This window comes from Mus caroli, unplaced genomic scaffold (assembly GCF_978045245.1).
Source record: "Mus caroli unplaced genomic scaffold, Mus_caroli_1 scaffold_19, whole genome shotgun sequence".
Classification (NCBI taxonomy): domain Eukaryota; kingdom Metazoa; phylum Chordata; class Mammalia; order Rodentia; family Muridae; genus Mus; species Mus caroli.
Genome location: NW_028227274.1, coordinates 36767922 through 36782158, shown reverse-complemented (window position 1 = coordinate 36782158; position 14237 = coordinate 36767922). Strand labels below are relative to the sequence as shown.

General features: G+C 46.4%; 1 protein-coding gene across 5 annotated transcripts in view; it reads right to left on the bottom strand.

Moving 5' to 3' along the window:
- Positions 1 to 7220: 7220 nt before the first annotated feature.
- The window catches only part of Arhgap26 (Rho GTPase activating protein 26), a 386814-nt gene continuing 379797 nt past the window's right edge, over positions 7221 to 14237 (bottom strand). For all 5 annotated transcript variants that reach the window (XM_021150730.3, XM_085833661.1, XM_021150728.3 and 2 more), the window contains one exon: positions 7221 to 10442. In XM_021150730.3, the coding sequence (XP_021006389.1) occupies positions 10354 to 10442 (89 nt within the window). In that variant the 3' untranslated portion in view covers positions 7221 to 10353. The remainder of the gene's footprint in view (positions 10443 to 14237) is intronic.

The window sequence follows — 14237 nt, the reverse complement described above, 5'->3', positions numbered from 1 at the left end:
TATGCTACCCCACCCAAGGAAAGGTGAAAGTCTGAACTGGGCGTCTGGTGTTTCTCAGGCCTGTGTTCGTGGGACTGCTGAGCAGGTCTGGGTGCGGCTGCAGGGTGTGCTCAGCTCTGGGATGAGTGCTCCATGGGCACCCAATTCCATCTCCCGGTTAGACACGATTTTCTGCCGTTCCTGCTTAGAGCTGCCCTGGGGATCCTTTGTGAGAGCTCTGGGGTGAAGCCAGCTCAACACTGAAGCATCACTGCAGGGCCAGTCAGCCCGTGACAGGGTGAATCAGCAGGAGCTGGGAGAGTCTCCTCTCAGAGGGCTCTGACAGACATAATTCCTTCCTGTCCTTAGATGATGTAGTCATGGCTTCTCCTGGCTCAGAAAGGAGACCAAATGTCAGTATAGTAAAAATGAGCTTCGCTGGCTGTAAGGAGACAGGCGTTAGGCTTTTCTTTGTGTGAGCCAATTCCAGCTTTGCAAAAGCCACTACACTATATGTCCACTTTGTAATCACAATACACACAGGTTTCTGGTTGCTCTCTGAGGCAACTTTTCTAACAGATGCACTCCTCAGTCTTAACAACCAGTCCACAGAAGGGAAGGGGCCTCAGCCTGGGCTTTAGATAAGAGATGGGTAGGAAGAAGTGACTCAAGAGAACCTTCTGGATGGTAGAATACAGCACTCTCTCTTCTCTACAGGGTTTTGCTATCCTATGCTGGGGTTTGTGTACACTGCTCCAGGTCAACGCTGTGGCACAGTAGACCCCGCCTTTATTCCTGAAGCAATCAAACACTTGATCTGACACCAGGCCAGAACGCATGGTCACCACTGGAGGCAGGGTTGATGCCAGGCCATACAAACCCTTGGGAACTGGAGGGTAAGGGGCATGTGGTTTTCTGAAGCAAAAGTGAGGCACTCTTACCAGTAGAAAGGGTTGCTGGCTGTCGGCAGATAAGAACAACAGCTCTTCTCTGCCGGTGGGGGACTGAAGGGCATGGGGGTGTGGAGCCTCTGGGCCTTGCCCAGTGTGACAGTTGTGGATGGTGTGAGTGTGAGCAGTGGGGTTAGCTGGGGTTAGCTCTGCCTTGTTACTTATTAACTCTGTGACTTTGAACCAAGTTGCCTAATCTGGTATTTGACTTCCTCACGGGCATAATGGAATAACAGCAGGTACCTGTTGTTTCACGGGGTTGGTTTGAGAATTAAGTAAGGGGGTGCAGAGGGGAAGAGTCCCGGTGAGGTCTAACACGTCCTAGTGGGCTCTGTAACATAGGCCTGCTCTGTCCTCTGCCATCTTCTTGAACACCTCAGGTAGGCCCCACACCTGAATCAGCCCCACACCTGAGGTGGGCCCCAGACCTGAGGTAGGCCCCACACATCAGATGGGCCTCTCAAGAACTGGTAAGCTTTCTTTCTAGGAGAGGAGCCAGTACAAATCTGGTATTCTCTGGGCCCTGGGACCTCAGCTGTCATCTACTTGGGTCTCTGCCCCTCCACTAGTTCTGACTTTTAGGCACAAGAAGGAGTTTAAATGCCACAAAATGATCTTTTGTGGACCCATAGTGATTGGGCTGGAAATATTTCTTGTGGTTCTCACACAAGAAGACACAAGTCCATGGGGTTTCCTTGGCCTAAAGTTATGCCATCAGCAGCTGGGGAAAAGAAATGTTTTCAGAATAAATTTTTAAAGAATTTTCACATGCCCTATTTCCAGTCAGGCAAACATGGGTGGGCCTCTGCTGGGGCTGCCTCCACAGCGCAGGCTCAAAGGTGTTGGGCCTGCCAAAGCTCGCAGCTGGAGTCCGGGCACTGACCTGAAAACCAAGAATTTGTGCAAGAAAGCCCAACAACTGGGGAGCAGACAACCCAAGATCAGTGAACAAGAGGCTTCAAGACGAAAGACGGTTGTAACTCAGACTGGCCCAGCTCATTCTCTCTGTAGAACTACAGCTCAGCATCCCCAGAGGCTGTGCTCTTGGAGAGACTCAGTGGTCAGAAGGCCAAGAGAAGGCTGTTGACATCACTCACAGGAATGGAGAAGACAGAAACAGGGGTCAGAGTGAGAAAGCCAAAACAAGAACGGGGAAGGATATCCCTTCCCCAAGCTTAGAAATGGTCCTGGGTGGGGCGTGCATGCACTGAGACATGATGGTGTAGGAAGGAATTTCTAAAACAGTTTTCAGAGATTGTAGAACTAGATAGATTTATGATGGGATTGTAGGTTCACCTTATCCTAGCTTGTGTGTATGCCATGAACAGTTTCATTACCTATTAGGTGGGACGATGACACTGCTTCCTATAACTTGAAGATTTGGGGAGGGGATATAGCAATATGTTGGATCCGCCTTGTCAACTGAGACTAAGAAACCTAAGCACTAAGGTGGGAACAGCTGAGGGTGAACCATTTGCAACTTCCAGAGAGCCCTGTCTCCCCATGGTCCAGTTATGCTGAGGTTACCCCAGTCCCTGATCCTTTACCTTCGTGCTTTGGTGTGCCCGCCTCTCCACTTGGGTGGACTCGGGACTGCTCTCCATGGACCTAACCGGCTCATGCTCTCCAGCTACCAAGGTCCACCTTGAAGGTCACCCCTTCCAGGCTTTGTCTGGTTCTAACTTCTAGCTCTTGTAGCAAGGATCTATGTTAGTCTGTAAAGCCTGGGTGGGGGTGCCAAGCGGCTAGAGGCGGGTTCCTTTCCTGGCATGTGAATTGGTCAAGAGGAAACTTCTGAGTGGAAGCATAAAAACTGAAAGTTCTGAAAGAAGAAAAAAAAAAGGGTGGAAACCACTTAATTGTTCACCACACAAAAAGCCAGGATGGAAACGGATTACAGCTGCACCATGGGAAACTTCAGTCACACACAAAGAATTCCCATAGTGAGAGTGATAGATACCAGACCGGATCCCACGGGACAGCATGGAATTTCCGTGATGGGTCCTAAGGAAGAAGTACTTTTAGTATTTAGGGTGATTCTGGGACTTGTCGAATGGGGCCTCCAGCTTAGCACGAGTCATCAGTAACCCAGATGACAGTAAAGGGGCTTTTGGCCCTTAGTCATGGGCTTATAGCCAGAAGGGTTGTTGAGTCAAGAGCACCAGCCGAGGAAGCTGCATGCCTGAGTGAAGGGCAGAAAGTCTTGTTCTGATAGGCTTTATACTCCGAGCCTATGAGGTAATGGGCCTTTTGTCAAGGGTCACTTAACCCGCAGATTCAAGTTAATGAATACAGAAGGGACATCTGGCCATAGTACTGGAGCACATCTGGACTTTAGGGTAGGCACAAGACCTGGTAGGATGTGAGTTGATGTCTCCAGAAAGAACCCTCTGAATTCAAATCTTCACTGGAGTTTTGGCTTAGCTCAGGAAGCAATATTATAGCCAGCTGGGCCTTACTAGCAGCACCTGTGGCCAGGCTCCTGGGGTCAATTCCATAAAAGATCAGGTAGCTATGTAGTATGACAACCAACTGCTGTGAGATATGTTTTTGATCATTTCAGTGGAAAACCATCATGGGTCTTCAGCAAATGTCTAATGTTGGCTGATTATCCCAGGGTGGTTGGCACTCTGGTACCTTGTTATGTCCTTCCCTTCCCCTAGAACAGCTGTCCTGGGCCAGGAGCCTCACCCACCTGAGCAGTTACTGGCATGGTTAGAGCTTCTTTTGGTTGCCGAGAAAGCCGGAGTCAGCCAGCTTAATTAGTTGGAGCTTAACCTAGTACTATTAAAAGCATTGACAGATGTGTGGTGTTTGAGTGAAGTCCTAGGAAGACCTGAGGAAAGAAGAAAGATGTGGTATAATTCTCAGGACCTGAGAAAATATTTCTTTTTTATTTTGGACCTGAGAAAATATTTTTTCACACATAGTACCAATTACCTAATTTCAATTGTCAATCAAGTACGTTTCTACCCATGGTGCTCTTGCAACCAACCGACCAATCATGCTGCTGGAACCATTATGAGCACATCAGCACATCAGCAAAGCACTGGACAGGGCACCATTCAAGATCTGCTAGGGGTGGCTCATTAAAGTAAACTGAAGTTAAAACCATTCACATTCAAAGACAAAAAAGTCAGAACAACTGGGAGCCTATGGGAAAGGACAAGGCCAAGTAAGACAGGAACAGACTCACATAGTTCATTCTCTTGGCAATAGTGTCAGATACACATGGGCTTTGGCTGGTTATCTCTTGTCAACTTGATACAAAGGAGAATCACCTGGGAGGAAGAAAGTTTAGTCAAGGCATTGCCTTTGGTAGACCAACCCATGGACATATCTATGAGCCATTTTCTTAAGTTTTAATTAATGTTGGAGGGTCTAGTCCACTGTGGGTGGTGTCATCCCTAGGCAGCTGGCCCTGAGCTGTATAAGCAGCCAAGAAATCTAAAGAGAGCTAGTAGCCTTCCTCCATGGGCTCCACTTCTGTACCTGTTTGAGTTCCTGCCCTGGCTTCACTCAATGGCACTGTGATGAGGGCCTTGTACACCAAATAAATTCATCCCCCTCCCCCAAGTTGCCTTTGAACTCACATGTGTAGTCTTCAAGGGCTCTTTCTAGAGGACCTGCAGGCTCAGTGAGGACAACAGGTGTGGGACATTTGTGCTGTTCCCAGAACTCAACCAAGGCCGAACTTGGCAAAGAAGGATAATGTAGATTGGTCACCTGTGACCTACACATTCAAATAACATCCTCCTTAAACCCAGGCTCCAAAGGAGCACCCCAGTCTCTCTGTTCTCCTTGCTCTGTCTGGGTCACCTTCCTGCAGAGGCATCCATGAGGTGTGGGAAACTGAGCAGGAACTAGAGGCTCACTGTAAACCCGGGTCCCAAGCTACAACTCGGGATATTCCTGGAAGGCTTGAAAATCAAGAACTCTCAGTGGAACAGTCAGCCTGTTGTGTTCTGCATTGAGTTCTAGAAAAGGGTTAAATGATTAGAAAACGGAATTTTGGAAGACTCAAGCCTATTATGTGTTCTTGGAGATAAAATCATTAGTATTGTGTGGGATATGACTATTTGAGATTTAACTACGTGATAGGCCTGAGTAGCCGATTCAAGTATATTAGCTTTTGACTTCTTGGTAAGTGGAACACAGAGCCACTCCCAGCTCATTAAAAAAAAAAAAAATTAAAAAGGCCCCATAGTTGACAATCATAACTGTAAGGGCCTAAACTTGTGACCTTTGATCAGTGTATAAATTAAAATATGTTGAGTCAAAACTAACCAGAAACCCAAGAAACAAACACACCACCAAATGGGAAAGTCATTTAATTCAAAGTCATACTTCCACTCACTTTATAGGGATTGCCACAGACACGAACCAAACATAAAAAAGCCAGGTTTCAGAGATGCCTGACAGAAATTGTATTTTCTTTATAGATACGAACAATGGCACAGAAACACGTTTTTTTAAAAAAGCCTGAACATGGCAAAACTGTTTTTTTTTCTCTAATAACAAGAAAAATGTTCTATCCTAGCTGCAGGCTACTTTTTAATTACGGAGTCTGATTCTATGTACCAGTCAATATTCAATAGTGAAAGTTACAACAGTGTTTTTATGATTTCTCAAAAGAAAATATTAAAGTGCCATTTATAAGTACTTTACTGACTTGATATCACACAGCACTTTACAGTATACTCAACAGTAGCCTAAAAGATGAATTAAACATGCAAATAGTTTCTTTCCCAAAATATGGACTAAATGTCTTTTAGAGTGCTTTTGAACACTAGCCTAGCATTAGCTACTGGAAATTTATGGGTTTGAGTTTTTAACCTGACTTTTAATAAGTCACCAAGGAACACAGCTGTGGATAACTATGTGATAAACACGAACAGAGGCTTCAGATGACGACTCGTTTGTAGTTTTGATCTTTTGCTAGGAAACTGACAGACTCTAGTTCCTCTGAAAACTCTCCCTCCAAATCTTCAAGGCTGTAAGAGCTTTACAAATGCCAGCTCGTGTGTGTCTACACCCGAGGTGGCACCTTTATGCTTGTATGTGCTATGTACGAACACATACACACCAACACATGCACACACAAATTTTAGAATCACCAGATGTATGCTTTCACAGACACCAAGCTGATTCCCACATCTTGAACCTCAAGGATGCTGTTTGTTGGTGTTTACTCAGAAGCCGCAAGAATGGTAGGTTTGCATGTATGAGTGCATAACAGCAGAGAGTATGTCAGCCTGCCTGAAGCTACTCCAGGTCGCTCAGACACTGAGTTACCAATACCTTGCTCCCCACTGACTACACTAATGTGAATTTTGACAGGATAGTTCTTGGCCCTCCCTCTGTGGGTTAGGACTATGCTTAAGTCTTGCTCTCAGGGTGGCTCACCTTTCCTTCCTGATCCGGGTATTTTTACATCTATGCTTTCCTTCCATGAGTACAGGGCTGCCTTCAAATGACGTCTGGAATCTCCGTCTACTTAGGGAGGCTCTTTAAGTTAGACAAGTGCTGTGGGCGGCAAAGGGAAGAAGGCCAATCATCGCTTGGTGGAGTCTTGTCTTAGCATGTTGGAGGCATGTCCAAGGTTCATTCCCAGCTCTCTGCTGTTGTCATTTTGATGCTACATTCACAGACAAACACTAGATCTGCATGGGTGCAGAAATATTTGAATGCAAAAGATATTTTTCATGCACTACTATGGGGAGTGAGGGGCACCTGCCTGATTAAAGGGCTGTTGGGACAGGGCTGTCAACGAAAGTGATCACTGTCAAGTTTGCCAGAGGTGGCAAACAACTCCCTTCCTAGACAGCCAGAACATTCCTTTGAAAGACAGGTAGCTAAGCAGACGCTTGGTTCCCTTGTCTACTAAGAAGAGTGGGTGCTAGAGCAAATGTGTGGTCACTGGTGCACCCCCAAGCTCCCTGACTATGAAGTGGTCACTGGTGCACCTCCAAGCTCCCTGGCTATGAAGCTAGGTAAACAGCCTTGTCTCAGGAAGCAGATATAGCCAGCCAAGAACGGATGATGTCACCCTCTTTCGTCTACTTCCCCCTGCCCCAATAATGGATGCTTCTGGAAGTTCTATGACTGAAGCAGCTTTTGGTGTGATCGCTACTGTCCTGGGGGGGGTGGGGGATGCAGTTAAGATGGATTTCCCTTAAGATCCAGATGTGGCACACTCAGGTCTAGAGTGCCTGTAACTCCCAAGCAGCCAGCATGGCTCTGGCCCACCAATGCCAAGTTGGAAGTACTCACTTCTCATTTCTTCTCTGATTTAAAAAAAAAAAAAAAAAGCATCCACAAGACTTCACATAATGGCTTTAAAAATACTACAAACTGGCTCTAATACTAAAAACTGAGGCATCCACTGAATGGAGGTCAGTCACACACATTTATTTTGAAAAAAGAAAAAAATAGAGAATTTTATCAGTGTTGAGCAAGCCCATCTTCCTTGCTTGGGGGCAGAGATCTGAAAGCGGCTATCTTCTCATTTCATAGCACAGAATGGCACTGTTCAATTATGGAACTCTGTATCGCAGAGAGTGAGGCCAACCACCTCGATGCTCCAAAATTCAAACCATAACAACCCATCCCAGGGTCTTACAAGAGAAACTCAAAGCTCCTGGGAAATCTTTGGGACTCTGGTCAATGGACTTCCATTCTGATATCAACTCATTCCTCATGATCTACCCCAGTTTTCCTTATTTGTGGGGAGCTCAGGGGTGTTCAGAGAGTAGAAAGGGCACATATCACTTTTAATCTTCAAGTTCCTTCCCACTTGGCTCATATTAATCTCTCCAGTTCTTTTTCCTGAGGAGGACGAGGAGGAGGAATAGGAGGGAGGCCTAGCTGGACAAAGGGAAACAGAGCGACCATCTGTCATAGGCCACACATGGCCTCAGGGCAACTGGAAGGAGGTCAGCCTAAGAGAGCAGTTTCAAACCAGGGCCAGCTCAGGAGAGAAAGAATATGTATCCAAGCAGTCGTGCTGGGCCCTGACTACAAGCATACTTCATTTATTAAGGGGCAGGCGACAATTTAACCCATCAGATATATTAAAAGTATCATGCTGGGCTCTTTTAATTTGGAAGGAGCAAGGCTACTTGAGTGCGCATGCCCTTTGGGCCCCATTGCCCAACCTTTTCTCAAGCTTACAGGGAGGAGTAGGTCTGGAACCTGAGTGCACTGCCTTTCTTCCTTCCGTTTCCAACCCTCCTCCAGCCTCACATGTAAGACTTCAGCAATCCTCTTGTCTTTGTCTTCCAAGTGCTAAGACCACACATGAGCCATCACACCCAGCAATGTCAGTTTGGAATCCTGTGTTTGCCTGACTGAAAGTTCAAGTCTCCCTTGTTCCTGGCTGGGTCCTTGGTTGGCAACAGTATAATCCTGAGCTGGTAAACTCAATACTGAATCCCGACAATGGAACTATCAACATTACAGCACCTCTAAAAGCTCTAACAGTGTCGTCTTGGGGATCCTTTTTCACTTTGGGGCTGCTGGGACTTTGGAGGTGAAGGGGAAGTGCGGGAACATGTCTATAGGAAGAGGGTAAAGTTCACCAATGACCAAGATCCACAGCAACTGGCTTTCTTGTTTAGTTCTTAGAGTTGATAGACACATTTATAAACTAGCTTGGAGATGTGGGGGGATAAAGGAGTGTTGTCTCATCTCCTTTTGTCTGGACATCCTGGGGTACCAAGAAATACACCTGAGAAGAACAAACACACAAACAAAAACAAACATGTCGCCCTCTCCCCACCTATTTAAATCCTGAGATCCTGAGTGTCACTTTACTCTTGGGTGGGAGTAAATTCACTGCTTGAAGATGCTCTTTTGAACTCCAAAGCCCCAAATCACATGTAGATAAAGACAACTGAATACAACCAACTTTCCAGGCTCACCAACAGGAACCATTGAGGAAACATTCTTTCACGGGGCCAGAGAGGGGACATGACCTTGACTCTTTAGCCCGGCTTCTCTTGCAACCTTTTAAACACATCTGTTCAGCAATCAAAATACTAAATGTATGGAGCAAACTAGCTTAAAGAATATCAAATATAAAACTTTACCATATAATATTTCAAATCATTCTATTTACAAGTTTATCTTAAAAAAAAAAGCAGAAGATACAGTAATTCAACACAATTCAAGTTTTCTTTTCTTCATTAAAGAACCCTAAGGGAATTCCAGGAGCCGGAGACACTCTCTGGTGTAACGCTGCCATCAGAGAGGCTCCTGGAAAGTGTGACAGTTTGTCCAGAGTCCCTCTAGCAAGGGCATTCGAGTGCGAAGATACCATGATTGTGTTCTTGTGAGGGCAGGTGATGCTTGTCCTTGTAATCAGAATTCCCTCTCTTTGAAGGTACCCAGCCTAGCCTCCAGGCCTCAACATTTGGTGTCCTATAGATTCTTAGTGGCCTATCCTATTTAATGATTCCCTCTTTTAGTTCTGGGTGGCAGTGATATAGATGTCCTTTTAAAAATCAGGCTACAAGTTTGGCCCAAGAATCATCTCTAAAATCCACAGGACCTTAGTAACAAAAACTTCTAAGGGCTATCTGCCCCAAATAGACTACTCTAATGGTCTAATCCTCTGCTTCAGATTGTTGGAAGACCATTAAAAAAAAAAAAAAACTCGCCAGAGCTGGGGGAGGGGGGGAGGTTGTCATACAAAGGGAAGTATTATTTTTGGCTTAGTTTTAGAGTAGGTTGGGTTGCTATGGTTACTAGGTGATGGCAGTGATGGAAGCCTTCAGCGGCAGAGAACGTGAGGGGCGTGTGTTCCTTTGCATGAGAGGACTGGACTGAAATCTGCTGATTATAGGCCAACAGCTGCTCAAGAGATGGTGAGAGATTGGACCATATATAAACAGTGCGGCAACCCCTTCATCCTGTGTGCTTGCAGACAGACCCAGCTGCCTGTAGCACTGTGTCTCTGGGAGAAGGAAGAAGAGAGAAAGAGCGCCTGCTATAAGCAACAGCAGTAGAGGCAACCTGCACCTTGTGCCAGTTTCTTTGCCCTGCCTCTTCCAACTCAGCAACGATGCACTTTCTTTAGCACTCATCCTGCTTCCTCTTCCCAGAAGGCTGGGGGTTTGGATGACTGTTGAAATGAAATCAGGGCTCTCTATTTAGGGCACAGCTTTGCAAGCCTTCCTCTGGGTTATCAAAATCCAATGGCCTCCTCTGCTGATTGCTGTGCAGTTCTTGCAGCATCACTGTGCTGTAAGCTGAGATGATCATGGAGAATGGTGGCACACGTTCCCAGATGCATTTGTGTTGGCAGGAAGCAACAGTCAGGCTCCCTGCTTTCTCAGTGGCAATGAAAAGTGGCCCACAACACCAGAAGCAGCAGTTGTCATGGAGACCACGTGAAGCTCAGCAGCTCCACTGGGGCTCAAGGTTAGAGGAACTCCACGTAGTTCTCTGGGATGAGGCCAGTCTTTCCATTCAGAGTCCCCTCCAACCAGCCAGGCTCCTGAGATGGATGAACTGTACAGGAAGAGAGAGAGGAGATGAGGTCACGGGCAGCCCAGGAGGTGGCTGTGCTGTGCACTGGAAGATGTAGGAGGTAAGTCTGGGGAATAAGTACAATTGCTTATGTTATGCAATTTCAGGACTGGTTTGAAAGAGAGGTCCTTAACCTTTTGTGAGATGAAACCCTTCTGGTGAAAGTTGTTCTGAACTCTTTCTACAACAAAAAAGGGAAGCATTTAGACATTCAAATTTTTACATGCAGTTTCAGGGGCACTGAATTTTCTGAACTTCCTGTTTTAAACTATATGCAACAGATTTATATCCCTTTAAGGTAGAGGTCAACAGTTGGGGTGTTCTCCATCCATCTATCTATCAATCAACCCATTCATCCACCCATCCATCTACTAACCCACCCAACCATCTATCTACCCACCCACCCAACCATCTACCTACCCAACCATCCATCCATCCATCCATCCATCCACCCACTCACTCATCTACCTGCCCACCCATCCATCTATCCAACTACCTACCTTCCCATCCATCCATCCATCCATCCATCCATCCATCTACCCACTCACTCATCTACCTGCCCACCCACCCATCTATCCATCTATCTACCTTCCCACCCACCCATCCATCCATCCATCCATCCACCCACTCTCTCATCTACCTGCCCACCTATCCATCTATCCATCTACCTACCTTCCCACCCACCAATCCATCCATCCATCCATCTATCCACCCACCCATGCATGCATGCATGCATCCCTGCATACATACATGCATGTACATATCAACCCTGCCTATTCACTATACACTATGTACCAAATGGCATGCCCTGAGAAGATTGTTAAGAACTCATCTTTACTGGTTATCTATTTTGTGTGTTGGTTCATTTTTGTTTTTAATCTTTTTTTAAGACAGGGTCTCAATCTGATTTGAACGCACAGCAACCCTCTTGCTTCAGCATTACAAGCCCTGGAATTAGCAGCCTGAGCCACCATGCACAGCCTGACCTATCTGCTTTGTATACTGAAGTCCACAGCCCTACTTCTCATGTTCTCACAGATCCTTTCTTCATGCTGCAGACTCGGAATGTTTCCCTTCTGTTCCACCCACAGCCTTCCTTACTTTTCTATACTCTAGAGCTTTTCCTATAAACAAGTCAAAAAGCTGTCTGCTTCTTCTACTGAACTTTCAAAGGCTCCCATCCTTTTGGTTTTTTCCAACAACCACAGGATCTAGATCCATTTCTGTTATGGGAAATACCAAGAGTGAAGAGATGAAGGGATGGGGAGATCTGGCTGAGTCTGTAAAGAATAACATAGTGGGAAGGAATAGAGGTGGAATTGTGCACCTCAGTGAGGACTGTGTCTGGGGAGGTGGGGGTGTTACTACTTGTGAAACAGCTGTACAAGTACAGGTCATTTTGGGGTGGGGCAGGGTACTCGCTCTAAATGGATTAGGAAAACTCCAATTATCCCAGATTGTGTGGAGAGAATGGATTCCCCCCCCCCCTTTCCTTTCCTGGGCTAATTAAGCGACTTCCTGAGCTTGTTTTAGAAATGCACTTCCGCCCCAGCACTACTGTATGGTTCTAGTTTCACTTTGTAGGGAAAGAAGAACAGAAACCTATGGAAGGCAATGGGGAGGAAACCAAATCACAGGCTCCAAGGCTGCTAGAAGAGCTAAAGTATGTAGAGGCATTTCCACACTTCCTTAGGGGAAGACATGGTCAGATACCTATTAGCTGTCCTTCAAAAACCTTGCCAAACTTCCTCCCACGAGTGAAGAACGAAACCTCAGACCTGCAGAGAGTACACAGAGAAGAGTCTGAAGCGCTTAGGGGTGACTTGGCCTCTCCAGGTATGAAAGGGCTTTCTAGGCCACTTATAAGAAACACTGAGTAGGCTTGCCGTTTGCCTGGCTGCCAGCTGAGGCTGTCTAGACCCCTTCCAGTCTGCACCTCTACACCGGTGGCAGGATCTTTACTGCAGTTTCTGGTATGGATTAAAGACCCCACTGCACCGTTAGTGTATTGTTAACTCCCAGTGCAGCCAAGAAGTAAGGCACTCTCTCCGTAAATCACAGCAAAGGGGTCGGGGCAATGGCACAGGTGGAGAAAGCCTTTGGTCTGTACATCTGAGGACTGAGTTCAACTCCATGTAAAAAGCCAGCTGGGGCAGGGCGATTCCGCCACCCCAGCACCTGGAGGAAGAGACAAGTATCTACACCCAAAAAGCTTCAGGAAACCCTAGATGTTCAGAACCAAAAGTAAACAAAATAAACTAATTCCCTTGGGGGGAAAAAAAAAACTGATTTAGAAAGAGAAAGATCTGAACAAAATAAAGGCAACCGAAACAGCTCTGCCCCTCGGCAGCATGGCTGCTTGGAGGGTGGATGCGTCCACCTCCTCCCACAGCTGTTCAAACAGCACAGGTACCTACCTAGGTGGTTATCTATGAACCCGAGTGGAATTGTCAGACTATGGCTAGCCTCGGACGAAACCAGGATGGCCTAGATTGAGATGGGTCACCCGGGCTTCAGGGGGTGAAACAGTCTTTGCAAGGGTCTGCTGACTCGTGCTAGACAAAGCACCAACTTTATCTATGTGCTCATGGGATCTGTGGGTTCCTTAGCCCGAGGGCACCTGCATTGCCACTGGTTTACAGAAGTAAAAAGCTATGACTTTTGTGTGACAAATGCCTTGTAATAAAGGTGGTAGTTAAGAATCCACGTCTGAGCTCTCGTCAGCTGAAGGAGGGAGCACAGATGCCCCACTGAACTCTGTTCTCTGGCTTTATACAGGGTTCAGGTGAAGCCACAGCTTATTCATAAACAGCATTCAGGACCTGATTCTACCTGATCCTCCTATATCGTGATTTCTGGAGAACTCACAGCATACCTCACATGGGGTTCATCGGTCCTATTGTACTGAAGTGACAAAGCTTTGCTTTGCTATCTGACTTCTTATCAACTATCTGGCTCAACAACCTTTAGCAACTCCCCCATCCACTATGACACAGCCAAACTCTTTAAAGGGTGAGTGTCATGGGGGCAGGTTGCACATGTTCACAATTTCAGACAAATTAATGTGGACATAGTCACATGGGTAAGACCAGAATCTGAACCGAGAGTAAAGCCTTCCTCTGCTCTAAGCTGCTTTCCTTCAGTTGGAGGAGGTGGCTCTTAATGGTAAGAAGAGGTTGAGTGCACAGTAAATAGCAGAAGCTTCACTACCAGGTGCTCCACCTGTATTAGTTTCAGTGTGGAACTAAAGCCAATTCTGCTAGTATCCTCATTTACAGATGAAAACCCGAGGCTCCAAAAGGCTAAGCAGCCAGCTGAACAGTTCCAGGGCTGGGAGGTATGGAGGCCCACCAGAGCCCCAGGACATCTGACCAGTCTCAACTGTTCTTATGCTTGCTCAGGACTCTGACTGGTGAGACACTCAGTAAGTGGTAGGCAGACAAACCTGCACCAGTGCCCAATGTGCTATACACACAGGATGCAGTACTAGGAACTGCCTGGGTGGCAATCTTGCCTAGTGAGCATATCATATAAGCTGCACCTGGCTTGGGCCTAACTTCGCTCTTTGCTATACACTTGGGTACAATACAGGTTTCCTGGCAGAACCTGGTACAACACAGGTGTCCTGTTTACGATGGACAATGGGCAAGTGTGTGACCAAGATCGCTAATGGCTGGCTACTCCCAGAGGGAAGAAGCCTCCACTGGAGGAAGCTAACAGATGTAATGGGTTATTAGCAGGCATTTACTCATTACACAAATGTCTTATAAGTACCTA